At 49.7% G+C, this 22658-nt stretch overlaps 1 protein-coding gene across 7 annotated transcripts in view; it reads right to left on the bottom strand.

The window, feature by feature from the left end:
- MAD1L1 (mitotic arrest deficient 1 like 1) overlaps nt 1-22658 on the bottom strand; it is a 312878-nt gene that overhangs the window by 247340 nt on the left and 42880 nt on the right. For all 7 annotated transcript variants that reach the window (XM_084761271.1, XM_084761277.1, XM_084761273.1 and 4 more), the window contains one exon: nt 2917-3003. In XM_084761271.1, the coding sequence (XP_084617397.1) occupies nt 2917-3003 (87 nt within the window). The remainder of the gene's footprint in view (nt 1-2916; nt 3004-22658) is intronic.

Here is a 22658-nt window from a genome sequence, read left to right as displayed (position 1 = left end):
GTGGATCATGAAGTTCATGGCAGCGGTGTAATAAAGAACATGCTTAAAAGCTACAAAAGGGGCAAACATTTGTTTCCCAAGTTCATACTTGATCGATAGCTGGGCTGGTACTGTGGACAAGAACACAGCATGATGGACGTGCAGGCCAGTGGCTGACATAGCTGTTGAGGTGTGTGACACCTCATGTGACACCGTGACCTGAGGTGGGACTGATGGTCTGCTCCTCCACAACAACATATCACCCAAAAAGAAAGAGCCCCAGGTGCCCTGCCCGTTCTGTGGAAAGCCTGTGACGCACTCTGCACTGCAGGCTGCACGCTGCTCTCTCCTTCCTACTTCATCTGAATCTGCCTAACCATCTTCAAAAGGCCAAGGAAAAACATTTGGCCTTGCAGGGTCTCCTGGTCCCACAAACAAAATGATGGAGACGTGCCCTGTAAGCCTGGGCCCCAAGAGCTGAAGCGCCCAAGCTGGGATAATCCACCCAACCACCAAAGCCAGTGCCACCTAGCCACCTCCCCATCCTCAGGTCTGGTTCCATCTGGAACCTGCATTAAAGGGAAAGGCAAAGCCACAGCCCAGCACACAGTAGGCTGGGAACATAGGGCCTTAGCTCATTTCCTGAGTGGCCTGAAACACATTCCACCCAAAGTCCTGGGTTGCTAACCCATCTGCCCTACCAAAGCAGCAACTACCTTATTCCAGGCCAACTCAGTTTCCAGCATGGAAACCAGTTGATATGGACCTCATGGTGACCACTGGTTTCCACCTTACTAAGAGTGGCCTCTGCCCCAGCCTGCCAGTGAGGAGCCCTGGCAACCCAGCCCCAGAACCCCACAGCTGTTGCCTATCCATTCCTTAGCTCAGCTCTATTCCAGAGGCTCACAAGCCAGGCTCCATGAGAAGCCTGTATCTGGGCTACAGAAGCCACATAGGATAAGGAGTTGTCACAGGTCCCACGTGAACCCAGGCACAGAAGGCCTACAGCCAGAAACCCAAAAACAACCCATCTTGGAAAATCGTTCCCAGGGAGGCAGAGGCAGTTCTGTGGACCATGCCTCTCCTCCCTGAGATCTGCTAACTAGGGACCACATCATCCTACAGAAGAGAGCAAGCTACCAGGCACATCCATAGGGTGTCCTGATGTTAGAGCTGTACTGGCTCAGGGGACCCCCAGCCCTGCCTGCCCCTGGCACAGGCTACTCCAACACTCCAGTCTCAAACCAACACAAACTGAACCACAGGCTGCCTCAGCCCACACTGGCAACCTCAAGGCAGGTATGCTGGGAAGTACGCCAGGAGCCCCCTTCCTCACGGCTCTTGGGCAGACATAGGCCTTACGCGCCTTGGTCATGGCAGCTAACTAGTGGGTGCGAGGGAAACGCACACAGTCTCCCTCCCCTTTAATAGTTCATTCCGTTTCATACATAGTCAGAGGAAAGGGAAGAGGATTGCCAGGCGAACGTTAAAGCTTTAATTCCAAATCACTTTTCACACCCGTTTCATCTGACAGTGGCTTTGAAAGCAAGAGGCAATCTTTAGCATGTGAGCTTTCCCAAGTAAATGGATGTGATTATGTCCAACATAACCAGATGCTTCTGAAAGCCAATTTTCAGAGTGACATCAGCGCTCAAAATGAGAAACCTTTCTTTCTGGCTAGTAATAAATGATTAAAACGCTGTCTCCACGAGATCGCCAATGACAAACAGGTCAGCTCCATGCTCCTCCCAGACCAGGCCATGCAAGGGTCAGTGCTTTCAGGGCACTAGGGTCTCCTGCCCTAGTCGCTGCACACAGCCCCTCCCTCTGGTTCTACAGAAGCCCATCCCACTTGCCTCAGGTAGCTCACACACACATGGGATGACCTTGGGCTCACCATGGCAACCCCATCTTCTGTCAGTACAGGATCTGTACAAGGCACACAGCTCAGTTTTGGTCAATGAAGGGGAGCAACTGGACTGGGGCCACAGAAAAGCCTTCCTTACTCCAGAAAAGACTCCAAGAAGACTTCTCCTTTTTGTCTTTGGACATAAGACTAAACCTGGGAAGGCACCTCAAAATCACAAAATCAGCTGAGTGGCCAGCCACAGGGGAAAGGGCAAGAGCACAGGCCCACGTGAAAGAAGATGAAACACATCTGGCTTCAGTTTCTGGTTCCTGGCAGAACCCTAAAACTCTTGGGCTCCGCTGGGTGACAGGCCTGTCTGCTGGTAATTCTCAACAAGCTAATGAGATAAGCTGGTACAAGCCCCATAAGGCTCAGGTTGGAGCTAGTCACAAAAAGACTAGAAAACAAAGGGAGACTCTCCTAACCCCAACCACCGACTTGGGGACTGTGACTCGTGTGTATGCTGTTTATAAGTGAGTCTGTCGGAAGCACTAGTATATGGAGGGCACTGACCTTCAAAGGGACTAAGACAGCTCAGAAACTCTTGGCTAGGGCTCAAAAGGCCTGATGTAGTGGCACATGCCTTTAATCCCAGCACTTGGGAGGCAGAGGCAGGCAGAGCTCTGAGTTTGGGCGAGCCTGGTCTACAGAACAAGCTCCAGGACAGCCAGGCCTACACACGGAGAAAGCCTATCTTGAATAACCAAAAAGAGGGGGAAAAGGGGGGAAGGGGGCAGGGGAACGGGAAAGAAAAGAGCTCTTAAAAGCCTTCTCCAATATGCACCAAGTGTGTGTGCACACATGCACATCTGCACCCACAAGCCTATCACCTGCTGTCCTTAGCAGAGCTACACCTCAATAATACCATCATTATGTCCTAAAAAATAATAATAATAATAATAAGTTCTTCTTGAAAAGTGTCCAGCCCCAGGTACTATGTCACAGTCATGGAAAACAGACAAACAAATCAAGTAAACCAGGAGTAAGGCACATGACTCAAACTGGCCCACCCCCATCCGCGGGGTTACCTGCTGGCAATGGTGTTATTCTTCTCCTTCAGGGCAAGCTCTCGCTGCTGCAGCTCAACCACGAACCTGGAAAGGTCCTCTGGAGTCCTGAAGAAGAAAGAGGGCACACTCAGCTCCTGCTCTCCCCAGAAATGGGCCACATTGTGCACACAATACAAAAAGCCACACCATCCACTGGCGATTCAGAGATCTGCATAAATCCATTCCATCCCCATGTACAGAGGAACAAGTGCTCACAGCACCGGGGTCCAAGCATAGCCTACCCACCTAGGTAGACTACTTTCAAAATACACCTTCGAGCCATGGGGGTTATTCCATTGGTAAAATACATGTATGCAAGCATGAAGACCAGAGTTCAGTTTTTAAAGCCATGTTTAGAAGGAAAAAAAGCAAGAAAAAGCTGGGTGTGTTGTGCTAGCACTATGACTCAATGGGTAAAAAGACAGTTGCTACCAAGCCCAAGGACCTGAGTTCCGTCCCTGGGATCCACTGGGGGAACAAGAGAACCAATTGCCTCAAGTTGCCCTCTGAACCTCATGTGCACACACACATGCACACACATAATTACAACATGGAATTTAAAAGATTAAGAATACACGAAGTCATATGTGTGGCACCTGCTCAGTGTTGAGATTGACACAGGAGTATGTTTAGGGCTTGCTGGCCAGCCTAACCTGGTTGGTAAGTCCCAGGCCAATAAGAAATTCCTATCTAAAAACATGGTGAACGTCCCCAAGGAACAACACCCAAGGTTGACCTCAGACGTCTAAATGTGTGTGCACATGGGCAAATGCACACGAGGCTTAACTCTACCTATAAAAATATGAAGATCATGTCAGAGGGTCGCCGTGCCTAGGAAATAAGATGCACAAAGCACCCCATGGCTCGGCATGAAGGCAGGACTCGGATGACCTCACACCCTCAGATGCTTCTGCAAACAGATGAGGCCAGCGAGAGGAAAGAGCAGCACTGAGCTGATGCACATATGCATGCTTCCCAGCTCCCCAACATGCTCTGCTCACCTGTGTGTCATTGTGAGCGGACCTCGTCCTTATTGTTTCCATCTTTTCAGTGAGAAAACTGACAACCAAAGATACCGCCTGTGTACACAAGGTCCACTGCACCCATGAGTGCAAGCAGACACAAGCAGGCCACATCGCCTGACTGGCACATAGTGGGATGCATACTCTGAATCTCATGTTTTGAAGAACAGTATGACCAAGACCAGACACACATATGGGCAGGTAGTGAGGCTGTGTCTGCTTTCCTCATCAACTATGGCGACAGTGAGCACAACGCATGCTGAAGGCACTACCCGGTCAGTCATTTAGGAACTCCCATAGCGTCACCCAGGAGCTGGCAGGACCATGGGGACAATGGGAACAAGGCCGGCTCTAACTGTGTGCTATGCTAACGAGAGGCTTGCACCATGCTGCAAAGAAAGCACTGGGAGACACCTGGATTACAGTGTACTCACACTGAGCACCTCGGGTTTCAGGTCAGCACCCAAAGAAGCACACAGAGAAAAGACAATGAGCCAGGACAAGGCAACTTACTCAAAGAGCTACAGTCTTCATGAGCAAGAGACTGGTGAGTCCCGAGTGTAAATGAGCTACCCTACCAACCGGTCACTGTGCAATGGACTGAACTCTGTCCTTACAACAGGGCTGTGTGAAGGCCTGGAGAGCCCACTCAGTGGCAGAGGACTTGTGTAGCAGGCATATGTTCCAACTCAGCACCAAAACACCAAAACAAAACAAAACATTAAGAATCTCTTTTTTCCCCTCTGCAACATGAGGTCACAAAAAACCAACCCTCTGAGAAGCAGGGGATGAGCCCTTGCCAACGCTGTACCGTTACTCACCTGCAGACCCATGAGAGGTCAGTTCCACTCCCCAAAGCCTCACCTGTGGGTCATCTGGCAACCCACATAGACTATGAAGTTGCTCTTGGCAGAAGGGCAAAACAGGTGTGGCTGGCAAAGGATGCCCAGGAAAGAGCCAGGCACAGACTCTCTGCACCTCAGCTACACATGCAGAAACATGTATGTTCTTATAGTCAGAACGCACCCTGGTGGGAAGTGAGATTCAGTGGAAGTGTGCTTGCCCACACAGGTGGGGGCAGTCAAAGATCTCTTTTACGGACTGTGTGAATTTCACAAACTGAGAACTCTCCGTGCGTGTATATGGAAGTATAAATAAACACCAAAAAACTAAAACAAAACAAAACAAAAACCTTAAGACATGAAAAAGCTACAAGGGAGGAAAGGCACGAGAAGCGCCCAGCTCAGGAACAGGATACTAGCTGTGTGCTGCCATGAGGCCTAGCACTGGGATGGCAGAGCACAGGATGGAGAGCATGGGGGAGGGTCAGGGTGAGGAACAATCCTTAAGAAGCCCTGGGAAGGCAGGGCAGTGCTGACACACGCCTTTAATCCCAGTGCTGGGGGATGGGGAGTGGGGGCAGCGGCAGGTGGACTGCTTGATCCCACAGGAAGTGAGGGTGCCCATCAGCCTCCACCACCTGTGCTGAGCCTCGTGGGCATGGAGGAGGGTTTTCAAGACCTGTGGAGTCACAGGGGACTCATCCATAGACGCAGCCTTCACCTCGTGCCTGACCAGCAGCCCATGGATTGCCAGGTGCTGGCAGTGTTTGTGCTTCAGAAGCTCCTGGCCTGTGTGGTTAAAGCTGTTCAGAGATGCTTGCAGGCACTCGAGGGATTAGCAAAGTGCTTTCAACTACAAGGCGTCCCACCGAGTGCCACTGTGGCCTAAAAATACCACTGCCAGTCCGGTCCAGCGAGCGTGACACTCGCACTTCACAACTACAAAGTGGAAGGCACTCAGGGCCTCTGGGGCCTCCGACACATGGGATGACAGGGAAGTGACAGTTCCAACTGCAGCCCAAGCTGTGGCATCTGCTGCCGAACAACCATGGCTTCAGCTGCTAGGCCTTTCATGGTCTGGCAGGGGGGCTCTCTGGGAGAGGTCTCTTTGTTCCATGCACAGCTGAATTGTGACACAAACTCAGCTGCAGGCACAGAATGCTGTGGGCCTGAGCCCACTAGTTTATTTCTGAGGCGAAGACAGTTCCAGCCCGACCGCAGCTATTTTGAGTTCTAATAGCAGGTGCCATGGCTCTCACTGAAGCTCTAAGTGCTGGTTTCACAGTGTCTGAAAGACACCCAATCCCGAGGACACCAGTGTCGAGAATGAATGAAGTGGCAGCAGCCACAGACCCAATTAGCAAACGCCAGGCCATGGAGCTCTCTTCCAAGGTGCCATTCTGTCCAAAGAATAGGAAGCCACAGGGCTGAGACCGTGGTCCAAAACTGCAGGGACTGGGCTTCAGCCAGGGCCCAACAGAAAATGAAGGGGAAGAAGGGAACACAGTCCTCCACCACCCCATCCCCACCAAAATGCATTTATTGTTCTTGCAAAGCATATGCCAAGTCCAGGACAGAACACACTAGGCAGCAAAAACTAAAGGATGACAGGCACTCACGGCTATGGAGACATGGAGTCAGATGTCTCCTGATGATCTAGAGGGCTGCAGGCTCCTGCAACTGATGAGACCCTGGAAGGAAGGCTCCAGGACAGTGGACAAGCAAACATCACACACTAAGTCAGCATTACATGGCAGGCTTCGGCTGTGCCAAGCACTGCAGATCTGCCTGCAGTGGCCGGACCTCCTGCCCACAGCCGTAAGGCCACCCAGCAGGAGTTGGAATCTCTCAAGTACTCAGGCCACAGCCACTAAGGCATCCGGGAACACTCAAGAGGCACAAGTGTGTCGTCATTGGAGCTCAAGACCACCCTGTGACAGCCTGACCGTGAAGTGGGCCTATCCACCTTCCAAAGCTGTACTTCCCAGCATGCACAGGTACAGTCCCTCTCCCTGAGAAAGGCAAGGCAGGGCTGGCTGCTGTCCCAAGCAGAGGTTTGCCACAGCAGCAAATGCTGGACTTGCAGGCCCTTGTCACATGACATCCCTCCTCCTTTTTGGAAATGAGGTCACACAGATGGCCTGGCCAGGCGAGGGACAGGAAGGCAGATGCTGTTCCAATTCACAGCCATTACCACATTCCCTCCTTGGATCCCTACATGTCCTTCGGGTCCCTTCCTCAGGGTGCTTCTCCTGTGGTGTGCTCACACAGCTCTCCTGTCACCCTAGGTGTCCGCTCACTGTCACCTGTTAGTTGGGCTTGCACCAGCCTACCTATCTGCAACCCAGAACCTTGCCACGCCACACTGTGTTCCTTGTGGGTCCTGTTTGCACCATTACGCTCCCCCAGCCCAAAGCCCAGGCTCCCACATCAGGCCGTCCACGCTGGTCACCTGTCTTCATCAGGTGTCAGGGTCACAAGAGGGATTATTCCCCTTTGGTTGTGTTCTGGCTCTTCCCTGCAGAGACTCCAGAGAATAAATGAAAACCCACGAGACCTTTCTAGAAGACATCCAGCCACGTTCTGCCCGAGCCTGAAGTTCAGATGCTGGATTAAAAGCGCAGGGTTGGCCTGAGGGTGTGACAGAGGGCCTGCTCACAGGAACCAGGCCTGGGTTCCACACCCAAGCCCTGGGGGAACCACAAACAGATTCAGTGTTACTGGCCAAATTACGGTCTACGCAGATGATGAAATCTGGGTAAAATAAAGAAAAAGAGGAACACTCACATAGATAGATTATGAAAGAGCTCCGGAATGCACTACTTCATAAGCGCAGGAGAAGCGGAACGTGAGTGCACTGTGTTATCTGAATAAAGCAAAGTTAAGTACGGCTGTGCTAGCCTGCATCTAGGCTAACAGTGCAGGAGACGAAGAAGATACAAGTAGCTTCCTCAAGGGAGTAAAAAATAGCCAAGAGACTTACTTCTAAACATTTATAAACTTCTTAAGTTGTTGGGGTTTTTTGTTTGGTTGGTTGGTTGGTTTGGCTTGGTTTTTTCGAGACAGGATTTCTCTGTGTAGCCTTCACTGTCCTGGACTTGCTTTGTAGACTAGGCGGGCCTCGAACTCACAGAGATCTGCCTGTCTCTGCCTCCCGAGTGCTGGGATTAGTGGCCTGCACCACCATGCCCAGCTTAAGTATTTGTAAATTACATGTATTTATTAGAGGGTTGGGTGGCATAGCACATACGTGCAGGTCAGGGCAACTTGCAGGAATCGGTTCTGTCCTCTTTGGAATCAATCTCAGGTCACCAAGCTTAGTGGTAGGCACCTTCCCATGCTGCTTCCCCAGCCCCTTCTTAAATATTTTGTGCCATGGAAATTAAAAAGACAGTAACAGATAATCAATGACTACTGATTTCAAAGTTTAGCTCTGAAACCTTGTGAAGCAGGTGCTACCTAAACTCTCTTTAAAAAAGAAAAATCCCCATGGCAAATTAACACACGGAAACAACTCTAACCATTTATAACCGAGCAATCAGATCATTCCTAAGTGAGGTTCAGCTACACAGAACAAATGACTTGCATTATAAAAGAGGCCATTACAGGAGTATTGGAGAAAACTGGAGGTGGGGGAGGGTGTCTAAATACTCAAGGCTTGCGATCCCTAAAGTTTGTTAAGAGAGAAATTGAAAAATCTATGTACCTAAGTTACTTGGGGGTGGGCAAGGCGGGGGACAGAGTCTCACTATCTAGTCCTGGCTGGCCTGGAACTTGCCATGTAGACCAGGCTGGCCTCGAACTCACCAAGATGGTTTGCCTCTCAAGTACCGGGATTAAAGGTATGCAGCACCATACCTGGCTTGCACCCAGAACATTTTAACTTAAGAAAAAAGAAAGGAAAACAATATGGGCTGAGAAGGTGGGCCCTTGAGTAACCTGCCCAGGGCACAAGTGTAAGGATCTGAGTCCAGACTCCTTAGCACACACCTGCTGAGCACAGCTGCACAGATCTGCAACCCCAGGGCAGAAGGAGCAGACACAGAGGACCCCTGGTGTTCATTGGCAGCCAGTGTAGACAGAGCAGCAAGCTCACGTTCATGGACAGATCCTGTCTCAAAACACCAAGGTGGACAGCAATTGAGGAAGACACCTGATGTCAGCCTCCACACCATCTCACCTGAGCAAGCATGCATTAGTGTGCATATCACACACTCACAAACATGCACATACATATGCATATGCACACGCACATGCACACTCATCCCCAAGTCCGCCTGTAGGAGTTTTATCTTGTATTTTCCACAAACCACACCCAGAAGACACACACATGACTTTGTGTCTCAGAGGCAGGCCCTGCTAGCTAAATGATTTTAAAGTGGATTGCTATCTTCTTTGCACGCTGTTTTGTTGAGAGCTTTCAGAATCTCTCTGGTCACAGAGCATGCGCACCTGGCTCCTACAGGTCCCTCCTGGGAGTAACTTCTCTCCCAGAGCTCGGTATGACTGATGGGAAGGGTGTGCACTTGGGGGGAGCTTCGGGCAGAGTGAGGGTGAAATGGCGGAGGCTCCCCGTCTTCAAAGGCACTGTTCCTTTGGTAAGTGGAGATGGCTACAGAGATGACAACCTGATTCTTTTTAATAAAAAGAAAAAAAATTTTAAGACAAGGGTAGAGCCTGTGGAGATGCTGTGGTTGATAAAATGCCTGTCCGAAAGTACCCAAGACCTGACTTGTTCATTTACACTTATTCACACTTACATGAGAGCCAGAGGGTGGAGGTCAGAGGGCAACTTGTGAACTTTGAAATTCAGTGCTCTCCTTCCCTCACGTGAGTCCCAGGACCCAACTCAGGGCATTGGGCATGGTGTCAATCCTCTTCACCCTTAGTAAAAGCAGGGGGTGGCAGTTCCGGAAACAGAGACAGGGGATCCCTACAACTTAGCAGACAACTGGTCTAACAAAGTCAGTGCTCTTCAGGCTCAGGGAAACACCCTGTCTCCAAAAAATAAGGTGGAGCATGACGGACGAATATGCCGTTGACCTCACATGCACACACGCATTCACACACACATACTACATACATGTGCAAATAAGAAGAAGAAACAGAATAATCATAAATGGCAACCTGGGGCTGCGAGATCTGACAGAATTCTCCAGAGATACCCTGGACTAGCCTAAGCAACACTGGTCAACCCAGGAGATCATTCCAGGCCATGGTCCTTCATGGTGTGTGCTGCTGCCCATACAAATCCAACCCAAAGCATGGAGCAAGTACAGACAGCAGGAAATACACAGAGAATAGAAATGTGGGGCAGGGGACGTCTCATTCTCATTTCCAAATAGGAGACTCCACAGCCATCAGGAGACTGGGGCGTAGAACTCACAGCTCCCAGGGGGAAGACAGGCAGTACATGAGCTGCCCTCACACAGGTCTCAGGCCCTGTACCCAACCAGCAGACCCCTGCAGACTCAGCTGCCCCCCACTTCATATGAGAAGTCATGAGGACAAAGTGCTTAGCAGGGCTTCACTGTGACACTGCTGAGACTGCAAGCCGTACAGTTCTTTACGACACGCTTGGCTGGAACCCAAGGAGCAGTGGCTGCCCTGTGCCAGGAGTGTGCTGACAAGGATAGGAGAGACACCAACAGCAAGCACGCTTCCAGGCCATTGAGATAGCTCAGACAGTAGAGGTGATTGCCACCAAGTCTAATGAGCTGAGTGATCCCAAGGACCCACATGGTGAAAAGAGAGAACCAGGCCCCCATGTCGTCCTCTGGCTGGCACATGTGTGTCATGTCACATGTGTCCTCATACACATTCAGAAACGTAATTTTAAAAATTTGAATACATACTTCTGTCCCCCTGGCCTCGTTCCAGGGCAAACAAGTGTGGTTCCAAACATCTTTAAGCATTGTCCCTAAAGTGCTGATGAGAAAGCAAAGCCGTGAAGAGATAGGGCATGGCAAGATTTGGAGCCGGCCAGGATCCAGTTCAGGTCCAGCTAAGCCTTCGCTTCCTGATCTGGGAAACAGGGATGACACTACCTTACTGACAGCCTGGCATCGGAGACATTGGGCCATCAGTGGGCCTTTGTGGTCCCTGCTGCTGCTGGGTCCCCCGGGACAGTTACACAGCATTGTACTCCATCCCACGCCGCCCCCAACCATCATGCTGGACCTATAGGACACAGGCCTGCCAGTTCTGGAATATGCAAGAAGGAAGAAAGCAAAGCTGCTCGATGACAGAACCAGGTCGAAAATCACCGAGAGGCAGGCTGTGGGTGGATAACAGGGAGGAAGGAAATGCTGCCACCAAACTAGTCACCTTTGAGCACACGGAGGAGGGAGCACCTGATCAGCGCAGCATCTGAGAGGACTTACAGACTCTGTGTGTCTGGGGCAACTTCCCAGCCCAGTATGGTAGCTTAGCCTGTGTGTGATCTGGAAGCTGAGACAAGAGGATTCCATCAGAGTCCCATGCCAGCCTGACTGACACAAAGTAAGGCCTTGTCTCCAACAAATTTAGGAGTGCTACGTGTGTGGTCCCGCCCAGAGACCTGGAGATACTGCGCTAATGGAATGCATGGCATCCAGAGTCACAGAGACTCACTAGCTGCTGGGGCTGATGATCACTGGGACAAAACCAATGTGTGATATACTTCCATTATGAGCACAGTCAAAGTCCAGCAAGGGAACGGGGCAGTGTGACCAAAGTGAGGAGGTCACTTTGACAAGCTGGTCAGGAACAGTCTCCAAAAACTAGGACAATGGCTGATGGGTAAAGTGACTAAGGCCTGATGATGACTTGCGCTTGACTCCTCAGCACCACCTAATAACCAGACACAGTGGCACACAAGTCTGTAATCACAGCACTCCCACATGCATACAACAGGCAGAAACAAAAGCATCCAAGTACATGTAAAGGAGAAATTTCAAAAACAAACTCCCATCTCAGCACTTGGAAGCTTGATTCAGTAAAGTCATGCATTCCAGGTCAGCCTGGGCTATACAGTGAGACCCTGACTCAAAAGCAAACACAAGGTGAGGGCATGGCTCAGTTGGTCACTGCCTGCCTGGCAAGCATGAAGCCCTAGCTTCCATCCCCAGCATAAAGCTGGCTCGATGTCATTTGTAACTATATGTAGAGTTCAAGGCCAGTCTGGACCACAATGAGACCCTAAGCATCTCAGGGAGAGCCAGACAAGAGTGCTCGCCCTGCTGTGTCCACCTGGTACAGGCTGGATTCACCTCTGAGGAACTAAAGAGGTGTGGGAGAACAGCTCTGCTGGGTGCCTAATGTCCCATGCTCATGTAGCAGAATAAATGACTGGGGGCATAGCAGCTGGCGGCCAGGAGCAAGACAGCCTGCCTCCTAAGAAACCAGGAAGGCCAGAGGCTGCTGGACTGCACGGACACAGTGCTCACTGGTGCCACTTTGAAGTGACCCGCTCGCTGCCCTGAGACTCCCTATTCCAACCAGCTAAAGTCCACATCTCACTCAGCTGTCCATAGCCGAAAACACAGCTTAACTGCCTCAGGGAAACGGGCTGCGTGGGTCCCCAGACACATGTAAATAAAATGAAGAAATTTCAGATTTACAGTTGCTGCCTCCAAATTCTTTCTCCCAACCCAGGAAGGATTAAAAGGACTTCAAAGGAGCCTGGGTTCCAATTAAGCCAGTGTGACCACCCCAGGGATGCTGGAATATTCCTCTGATTAACAAGAGGAGTTCTTTGAACTATTCTCACTAAAAAAAGCTCTCAGAAGCTCTCAAACAAACGCCTCGATTCCGCTCCCGCACCCGTCGCTCTGGAAGAGCTGGTCGTCTGATGCTATAAACATCCAGAAATGTGGCCCTAAACAAACTTCAGCAAGGGGTTCCAGTGAGCACAGGGAAGGGAGAGCCAGAGAAGCACACCCTGAACAGACCTGAAGGGCGCGCTCCTCTCCTCACGATGGACACACTCCAGGACTGGAGACAAGAGCAGGCAGGACTGACAGGTCCCTGGCCAAACCAGGAGCAAGCAGAGCTTACCTGCCACCCTCCCCACGGAGGACCTGAGTCAGCTTAGTGTGGGAAACCTATGCACGCTGGGTGGTAGTGTCTGAGGACAAGAAAGTAGGTAAGACCAGATGCATCCCGGGCAGGCGTCTGAACACAAACAGATGTGTGGTCAGAAGAGGATTTATTGGAAGCTGATCGGACTTCAGAGATACTAGGTTATCAACTCTGGACAGGACTTTCAATATTAAACAGAAGGGAGGGGAACCTCCTATAATACATTTACAACTCCCGACCCAATCACTACCTACCAGGACTTCTCTCAGCGAGGGAAGACTGAATTAAAAATCAGCGCACCTGGCTTCCAGGGAAACAATCAAATGCAAAGGCGAACAAAGGACTTGGTGGATGCAGCGGCTCAGAGAGAAGCCATCATTAGTGAGGCACTCGCTTTGAACTCACTGAGCAGCAAATGGAAGAGAAGGTCTCAGAACTTTGCGGAAGCAAGTACTACATCCATACAGACCCAGGCTGAGGGCCCAGGCTGATCTGGAGCTTGCTGGGTAGCCCTAGGCTACTTATGTGGCCTCTCTGAACTCTGGTTTAATCTATCTGTAAGTGAAAGGAAGGGATTAAGAGGCCACATCCTGATTTAAGATACTCTCTCCAGAAACAAAAATTGACCTCGAAACCTCACCCCTCTGGCCATGACAGTGAAGAGAGAACAGAAACTGTGTGGAGCTCGGAAGCAAGAATGAACATAGGACGTGCCCAGAGCAGAAGCGCTCAAAGGAAGTGTAGACCAACAGGGACAGGAAGCTTGGCACAGGGCCTGCGCCAGGTGGCATACTGATATGCTTCTCAGGATGCAGAGAACAAATAACTGACGGCTTATGCTGGAGGATGATTCCTGGGACACTGTGACATGGTCTAACACAGTGGTCCTCAACCTGTGGGTCACGACCCTCTGAGACTGAGTATCAGATATCCTGTATATCATGTATTTACATTATAATTCATAACAGCAGCAAAATTATAATTATGAAATGGCAACAAAAAAGTTCATGGTTGGGGCTCACACATTAAGAACTAGATTAAAAAGTGGCAGCATTAGGAAGACTGAGAACCACTGCTCTAGGTGGTGGGTCCCTGGGATTGAATTTAGGTTGTTGGACTTGGCAGCAAGCACCTTTACCTGTGTGTGTGTGTGTGTGTGTGTGTGTGTGTGTGTGTGTGTGTGTGTGTGTATGGGGGATAAGGGTGCCCACAGACACCAAAAAAGGGCATCAGATTCCTTGGAGCTGGACTTACAGGCTGTTCTGACCTCCCTGTGTGGGTGCTGGGAATGGATCTCTAGTTCTCTGCAAGAGTAGCAGCTGCTCTTAACCACTGAGCCATCGCATCAGTTCCTAAGACTTAAGATTTTTATTTATAGCCAAGCAGTGCTGACGCACACCTTTAATCCCATCACTTGGGAGGCAGAGGCAGGTAGTTCTGTGAGTTTGAGGCCAGCTGGTCTACAGAGCAAGTTCCAGAACAGACAGGACTACACAGAGAAACCCTGTCTCAAAAATCTAAAAACTTATTTATTTATTCAGAGAGAAAGTGCACATGCCACAAAAGTCTGTGTGGGTTTATATGCATCACCTTCATGCAGTACTCTGTGGAAGCCAAAAGAAGACATCAAATCCTCTAGAGCTGGAGTTACAGGCAGTTGTGAGCACCATGTGGAGGTTAGGAACTGAAACCACGTTTTCTGCAATCCAAGTAAGCACTCTAAACCACTAAGCTATACTTCCTCGGATGTGTTTTAAAAGGACACATCCCCAACCGTCGTATAACAGGAACACAGAAATCCCTGTGGGAGGTTTCTATGGTCAGCAGCAGAAAGAAATGGGACGAAGCTAGGACTGTAGTTGAGTGGGAGAATGCTTAGCTAGCATTTGGGAGCTCCATCTCTGGTACCCCAAAGGGGGTGGGAGGAAGATGAGTAAGGACCAGCAGACCATGGCTTTGGATAGAATTATGGCATTGATTCTGCCAAGATCCTCTGAAGGATGGAATGCAGAGCAAGCTGGAAGACAGGCATGGAGACAGAACTCCTGGGTCAATGCATAGAAAGGACTGCCTCTATGCACACGGTGTCACAGCTTCATGGTGGCTGGAGGCAGCTTGGCTTGAGACAAACTATAAGGGGCCCTAGAACTCTCAGTAGGAAGCCACAGCCTCAGTGCTAAAGTCCCTTGGACTCCAGAGAATTCTCATGCCTCTATCACCTCTGCCAAATGCTTCTCAAAGAGGAGATGAAGGTGAAGATGGGGATCCATTGACAGAGCAATGCACCAACACCAGGCTTGGTCCCAAACACAGAAATAAATTTGTTTTCTGTTTTGTGAGCCAAGCCCTGTGGTGTGTGTCTATAATAGCAACACTCACGAGGCTGAAGCAGGAGGTAGAGCTTCAAACCAGCCTAAGCTACACAACAGCTCCCATGCAGCCTAAGCTATACAACAAACAGCTTCCATGCAGCCTACATTGCAAGGCAAAACTGCTTTATAAAAGGAAACAAAGCTCAGAGGATACTGTCGCCTTCATAGGAAGGACAGCCACACGCATAGGTGCCAGCCTTGGGAAACTGCTCACCCCTCAACCTCCCTGGAATCAGCAGGACTCAGCTCAAGCCTGGATGGATTCCTGCCACAGCCTCTGTGAGAAGCCTGTCAGAGCTTGCTGCCCAAGCACAAACCTCTGAGTTTGACCCCTGAGCAGCCAGGTAAAAGGCCAAATGCAGCCATGCATGCCTTCAACCGTAGCACTGAACAGAGACAAGAGCGTAACAGGGTCTTCCTGGGTAGCCCCTGGCCTGCAGGGAAACCCTACAGTCCACCATGACTGAAAATCCCTGAACTCAGCGCAAAATGAAGGACTCCCTTTGTTGGCAAGCCTTCCTCTTCTCTGTCCAGGGAGCCCAGAACCCCACACCCTCTACCTGAGGAACATCAGGTAGTCCTTCGGGAAACTACAGGTCCAACACTCTTTCTCCCGACAGAACCAGTCCAGCAGCTGGGCAGTGGTGGTGTACCCCTTTAATATCAGCACTTCGGAGGCAGAGGCAGATGGATCTCTATGAGTTTGAGGACAACCATAGCTGAGAAAGAAAGGAAGGAAGGAAGGAAGGAAGGAAGGAAGGAAGGAAGGAAGGAAGGAAGGACCCCCTCAGCAAACACCTGGGTTCCTGGAATGCCTCTCCATGTAAACGCGGCATCCCAGTACCATAGCCCTCCAACCAATGATCTATACCCACCCTGGAAATCCCTACGCCCTCCCCAAGGTTCTGTTATCATCCTCACTCGCCCCAAATAAAATGTATCTGCCTCCCTGAAGCTGGTCCAGGAAGTCATCATTTCTATGCTCACAGGCCACTGACTCTCCAGTTTGTCACTTCTGCTCCCTTGTCCCTGGGGACCAGTGTCCATCAACCCCCCAGGAAGAAGGGAGAGCCACAGCAGCCTAGCTCTGGAGGACAGGTCTGGGGAGCATCTTCAGGGTCCACACAGACCGAGCCTCTGGTTTGATCCTCATTCTTCTTTGGTCCTTGCTCTCTCCAGATTTCCTCAACCTTCTCCACCATCCCCAGATTTCCCCATATCTGCTCAGTGTGCATTCCCTGAACTCCTCTGGTTCATAGAGTGTTCCTCTTTCATAGAATTCTCTTCTTGTCTCAGTATCTCTTCTCTGGGAATGCTCAGGGAAGGGTGTAGCTTCTGAAGTCTCTCCTTGTGTAGTTCCCATCTCCACCAAGTTCCGTGACTCTGTTTGGTCATGTCTTCACCAGTGTGGCAGCTTGCTTGGTGTTCTAGCTTCCTTTCTGGTCTGTGATAAAACACCCCGACAAAACCAGCTTAGGAAGGACAGGTTTATCTCACTTATGATTCAGGTGAAGACCCATTCTTGAAGGGGAGTCAAGGCAGGAACTTAACCATCACATGCACAGTCAAGAGCAGAGGATGAATCCACACCTGCCTGGATCCCTGCCTCCTGCTTGCTTGCTCTCAGCTAGCATTCTCTCTAAACTATTCTAGATTCCCCCACCTAAGGAATGGTGCCACCCACAGTGGGCCTTCCTACACCAACTAACAATGAAGACACTCTCAAGTCAAACCCGCTCTACATAATCCTTCCCTAAGACTCTCCTGCCAGGTGATTATAGGTCACACCAAGCTGACAGTTAACACTAACTGCCACACTTGGATATGGAGAGCACCTGTTGACAGGCACAGGCATCACGGCAGAGGGAGCTAGGGCCCCCCCAGGATAGAGCACAGTGATGACCTCCTTCTCCATACAGCCATGGCCTCCAGAAGAGGCGCTTTCATCTCCTCGGTGGATGACAGCTTGCTGGCCAGATTCAATGCTGAAGCAAATGGAGACTTGTAAGCTCGTCATCAAGCGTGCAAAAGCTCACTGGCATGCAAGAGGGAACCAATCACAAGGGCTGGAGGCTTCGCCTGCCTGGTACCTTCTCTCTGCCAGGCTGAGCGTACAGCAGCCCCACTGTCCCACAGAGGCTCCAGGGCTCTGCTGCCCTTACTAACCCTAACTCTTATCTGGAACTGTGTAACCAATGCACAATGAAAGCCATGCACATAATTCGAGCTGGCTCTTGGCTTTTACCAGCTCTCCTATTAACCAGCCTCCCCTTGTCCCTTGTCCCTTATAACATGAGCTTTCCTTCTAAGACAAACTTTTATCAGTGTGGGAGGCAAAAAGACAAATACAGTAGATAGATACACACACACACACACACACACACACACACACACACACACACACAAGCCAGGCATGGAGGCTGCAGCAATGACTGCACTTTACGAGCACTGGTTGCTTTTCTCGAGGCCCAAGCTGGATTCTCGGCACTCACATGGCAGCTTACAACTGTCTGTAGCTCCAAGTCCAGGAGACCGGATGCCTTCCTCTGTCCTCCTTGAACAAAGGACACATACATGCTGCATATACATACATTCAGGCAAAACACACATACATAAAATTAAATAAAAAATAAATTCTGGAAAAGAAAAAAAAACCTAGGCAGCCGGGTGTGGTGGTGCATGTCTTTAATCCCAGCACTCAGGAGGGAGAGGGAGGCGGATTTCTGTGAGTTCGAGGCCAATCTGATCTACAAAGTTAGTCCAGGACAGCCAAGGCTACAAAGATAAACCCTGTCTTGAAAAACCAAAAGGAAAAAAAAAAAAAAGCTAGGCATAGTAGCACATGCTTGTGGTTCCAGAATTGGGGAACAGAAACAGAAAGATGCATGGGGCTTGCTGGAGCCCTAATCACCAAATTCCAGACTAGGCAGAATCTGTCTCAAAGAGTGGACATTACTAGGCAAACAGCTGATACTGTCCCGTAGCCTCTGCGAGCACATGCACTTCTGTGAACACAGAGACATGCACCTGCACATGGGCCCAGAACCTAAGGCTGAAAAGAAAAGTGGGCAGAGAACAAAATACGAAGTCAATATTCAAAAAAAGCTGTTTCTTATATACACAAGAGAACTGGGTTCACGCACCTCAAACCTGCCCACAATCTTTCTTCTGTGAAAATAAAAATGGCAGGACACTGGCCGGGCTCACTGAATCTCTTCCTTTGATAATACTCGGTATAGTCCCGGAAAGTTCTGCCTCACCCAAGACTTTCTGTAGAAAACTGATGTTCCTCCACTCTGATAAATTAGACGGTGACCTACACTCACTTCTTTCCAACAGGATTAATCACTATCCATGGTGATGCTGTCTAATTTTCTAATTGCTCTTTGTATCTGGTTTTGATGCCACAGAAACCACCCAGCTTCCACATCAGTCAGTCACTGCTGAAGTTCCTCAGGCACCTCCATCTGAACACCATCAGTAGTGAGCTACTGTGGAGTAAGTCTGCCATCCCTGGACAGTCATACTGCACTCTCAAGCTAGATGGGAGGCTCAGGGCAGCCACAGGCAGAGTTGCCATCTTCCCCATAGAGGACCAAGGTCAGACTCACAGGAAGAACACCCCACTCCAGAGACATCCAGACTTCCAAGACACCATCAACCTAGATGTGACCCAGTAAGAACTAAGTATACAGAGCTGAGCTAACTAAAGAGGGAAGTCTTACTGGGACCATTGTGTAGGCAACATTTTTATGTTCTGTGTTCAAAACATGGAAGGAAGTGATTTCTCTTACACTCTTTAACCTACAACAGCTTAGTGTCTGATCCTCACTGAGGTCCTCAAATTCAGAAGCCTCTCTCATCTTTACAAGGCAGGAAAGCAGACAGCTATCAGCACACCCTGAATTAGATTTCTTCCTGTAGTCTGGAGAGATGGCTCAGAGGCTAAGAGACTGGCTGCTCTTCCAGAGGACCTAAGTTCAATTCCTAGCACCCACATGGCAGCTCACACTTGTCTGTAACACCACTTCCAGGGGATCTGGCACCCTAACAGAGACATACATGCAGGCAAAACACCAATGCACATAAATAAATACAAATAAATTTTGTTTTATTTCCTCCTGCACTGGGAGATGGCTCTCTGAGAAAAGGCTCTCTGAGAGTGGGGGTGCACAGTGTAGGGGATAATGAATAAGTCTCTAATCCAAGCATACCTTTCGGGAGATGGGAGGTGGCACAGAATGCCCAAGATCTCACAGGCTACCAAACCTGGGGTTCCCAGTGGTGAGGACCCTGTCTCAGACAAGGTGGAAGACAAGGACACCTGACGTCCTCTGACCTTCACACATGTGCTAGACATGTGCACACCCAGACTCACACAGGCAAAAGAGTATGACCAGCATACTCAAAAGGACAATTCTATAAAATAAATCAATAAGAGGCCATAAAACACACAGAAAAGACACTTGCAAAAGAGCACAAACCGGGGCTGGAGAGATGTCTCAGAGGTTAAGAGCACTGGCTGCTCTTCCAAAGGTCCTGAGTTCAATTCCCCACAACTACATGGTGGCTCACAACCATCTATAATGAGATCTGGTGTCCTCTTCTGGTGTGCAAGCCTACATGCAGGCTGAACACTGTATATGTAATATGTACTAAATAAGTCTTAAAAAAAAAAAAAAGAGCACACACCACACAGAACATGACAAGGAGCTTGGCAGACACTAGGGAATCAGTCACTGAGCAGATGTGGTTTAAAACCCCGGGCAGACAGCACTTCACACCCAATGGATTAATAACATAATTGCTTTTTTAAAAAAATAAAATAAACAGTCTCAATGAACTGATGCAGAGCAAATGGAATCTTGAGACTACAAGAGGAATGCCAAGCCAGTGACCTGGCTGGAACCCACCTGGCCATTCTCATGGGTCTAAGCACACAATGACTAATTGGCCCAGCTATTTCACTCTTAGCTACCAGCTTAGGTGAAGGCAGTAAAGTGTGCATAAGAAGACAGAGGCACTCATGTCTCCATCCCAACAGAAAATAGATGCAACGCGCCTGTCCCTGCAATAGACCACCACCCAACTACAAGAAGGAATGACCCCTGACATGTCCCCCAAATATGCTTCATCCGAAAAGTGTCATGTTAAGCAAAGGCAGGGACAGGATGACAGTGAAGCGAGAGGGTCACCAGCACAGACACAGACGGTATCCCCAGGCCCCATGCTAGAGTTATGAGGAACAGAGCCCAGCCTCTGTCTCAGCCCCGGGAAAAAGAAGGAGCCATCAAAGGCAGAAACAGCACATTTCCCTGATTTACAATTCTAGAACAGAGGAAACTGATCGGTGGAAACAGAACTGAGAACAGCGCTGTCTCCCGGGGGCAGGAACAGCCTGGCAGGAACAGAGAAGGATGCCGGGGAAAGTAAGGGAACATGCTGTGACCTGCCTGCCTGCGGAGAGGAGCACAGGTGACGTGTCCTCAACACCCTCCAGTCATGTACCAAGGAGCCATCCATCACGCTGCATGTCATTACCATCTCATTCAAAACTCAGACGGGAGTTGCAACCTCTGGTATCAGTCTGCATCCTCAGCTACCGGAGACCCTATCTCAAATGAATGAATGACCAAGTTATCCATACACACACACACACACACACACACACACACACACACACACACACAGAGGTATATTTAAAGAAGAATCCAGGAGGGTTGGGGAAAATGGTTCAGTGGGTAAAGGTGGTTGCTGCCAGACCTTACAACTCCAGTTCAATCCCCAGGACCCAGGAGTTAGAAGTAGAGAGCATACAAGCTGTCCTTTAATCTCCGCATGCCCTCTATGTGGTGCATGTGCAAATACTCAGACAGACAGACAGACAGACAGACAGACAGACAGACAAAGGATAAGGAGGTAGGGAGGTGATAGAGAGATTAGATAGATAGATAGATAGATAGATAGATAGATAGACAGACAGACAGGCAGATAGATAGATATGAGAGAGACATGTAATTTGGGGTTTTGTTTTGTTTCTGAAGGAAGAATAGTAACTAAGAACTGGGAGATGGCTCACAGGGCAGAGTGCTAGTCAAGCTATCCTGATGGTCTGAGTTCATCCCCCCACCCAGGACCCAGAAAACCACTAGATACAGAGGGAAGTATCTATAATTTCAGCATTCCTATAGTAAGATGAGAGGTGGACAGAGAGCACTCTCCAGGAAAGACATGGACCAGAAACCGTGGAGCTCGCAGCATAGCAATAGACACAAGGAAACCCTATCTTCAACAAGGTAAAGATGCTAATCAACACCTAAGGCTGTCTTCTTCTCGCTCTCTCTGTCTATAGCACATATATGCCCTCCAACCACACACACATATGCACACACACACACACACACACACACACAATACACACTACTTTATTATTATCATTATGAAAGAGGACTCCAAAGAGTGTCCTGCGTGTCCCTCTGAGGTTTGTGCAGAACAATATGTCAAAGCAAGGGAATGGCCTCTGCTGGCAGAGACTTTCTGAAGTGAGCCACTTACTTCTGGAATTCTAAAACAGGTTTCTTTAACCCCAGGACACTGGCAGCCAAAGATGCCTGCCCTACTGTGATAAGGCAAGCACAGGTGCTCCGCACAACTCCTAGGAGACTCCCACTGTCACCTCAGCACTGAATTCACTCGATGCTGCTGGTAAGCTTCCTGCCCTACGCTTTGTAGCAGGGAGCACTCTTGGTCCCATGCACGACCATTCCTGGGCCCCAGATCCCACGCAGTGGTTCCTCAGATATTGTAAAATAGAAGCCTAAGGCCTGGCCGTGGGATCTTCAAGTGTCTGCACACACATGTTCTCTGCAGTGTTCTTCACGAGTGCGGGGACACCAAAGCAACAGTGTATCACTGTCATAGAAGAAGAGAAAAATCTCATGGGAGTGAGGAACCTTAAGGAGGAAGGACAATGAAGCTCTAGGTCACTGGTAGACACTTTGCCTTGCACACATAAAGAAGTAGTTTCAATCTCCAAAATTATGTCCTCCAAAAAGGAAGGAAGGAAGGAAGGAAGGAAGGAAGGAAGGAAGGAAGGAAGGGGAAAAAAGATGTTTTTATGGGTGACTGCTGCCTTGAAGTTGTCCTGACGGAACGCTGGGACCACTGGGTCAGCAGATGCTTCCCTAGTCTACACGGCGCCCTGGGCTCTGCTCCCCAGCACTGCACTGAACCACATATGGGTGATGCTCATGGTCATCCCTTGGAAGGGGAATCAGAAGTTCAAGGCCATCCTCGGCTATGCACCTAGTTTGAATCCAGCATGAACAACAAGAAATGGGGGAGGAAGAGACAGCTCTCCAATAAAGAATGCTTACTGTTCTGAGGATCCGGCCACGTGAACATAACCACACTCAGATACACAA

Source organism: Acomys minous, assembly GCF_964271855.1.
Source record: "Acomys minous genome assembly, chromosome: 16".
In the NCBI taxonomy this organism is placed as follows: domain Eukaryota; kingdom Metazoa; phylum Chordata; class Mammalia; order Rodentia; family Muridae; genus Acomys; species Acomys minous.
Note: the sequence above shows the minus strand (reverse complement) of the source record. Positions and strands in the feature narration are given on the sequence as shown.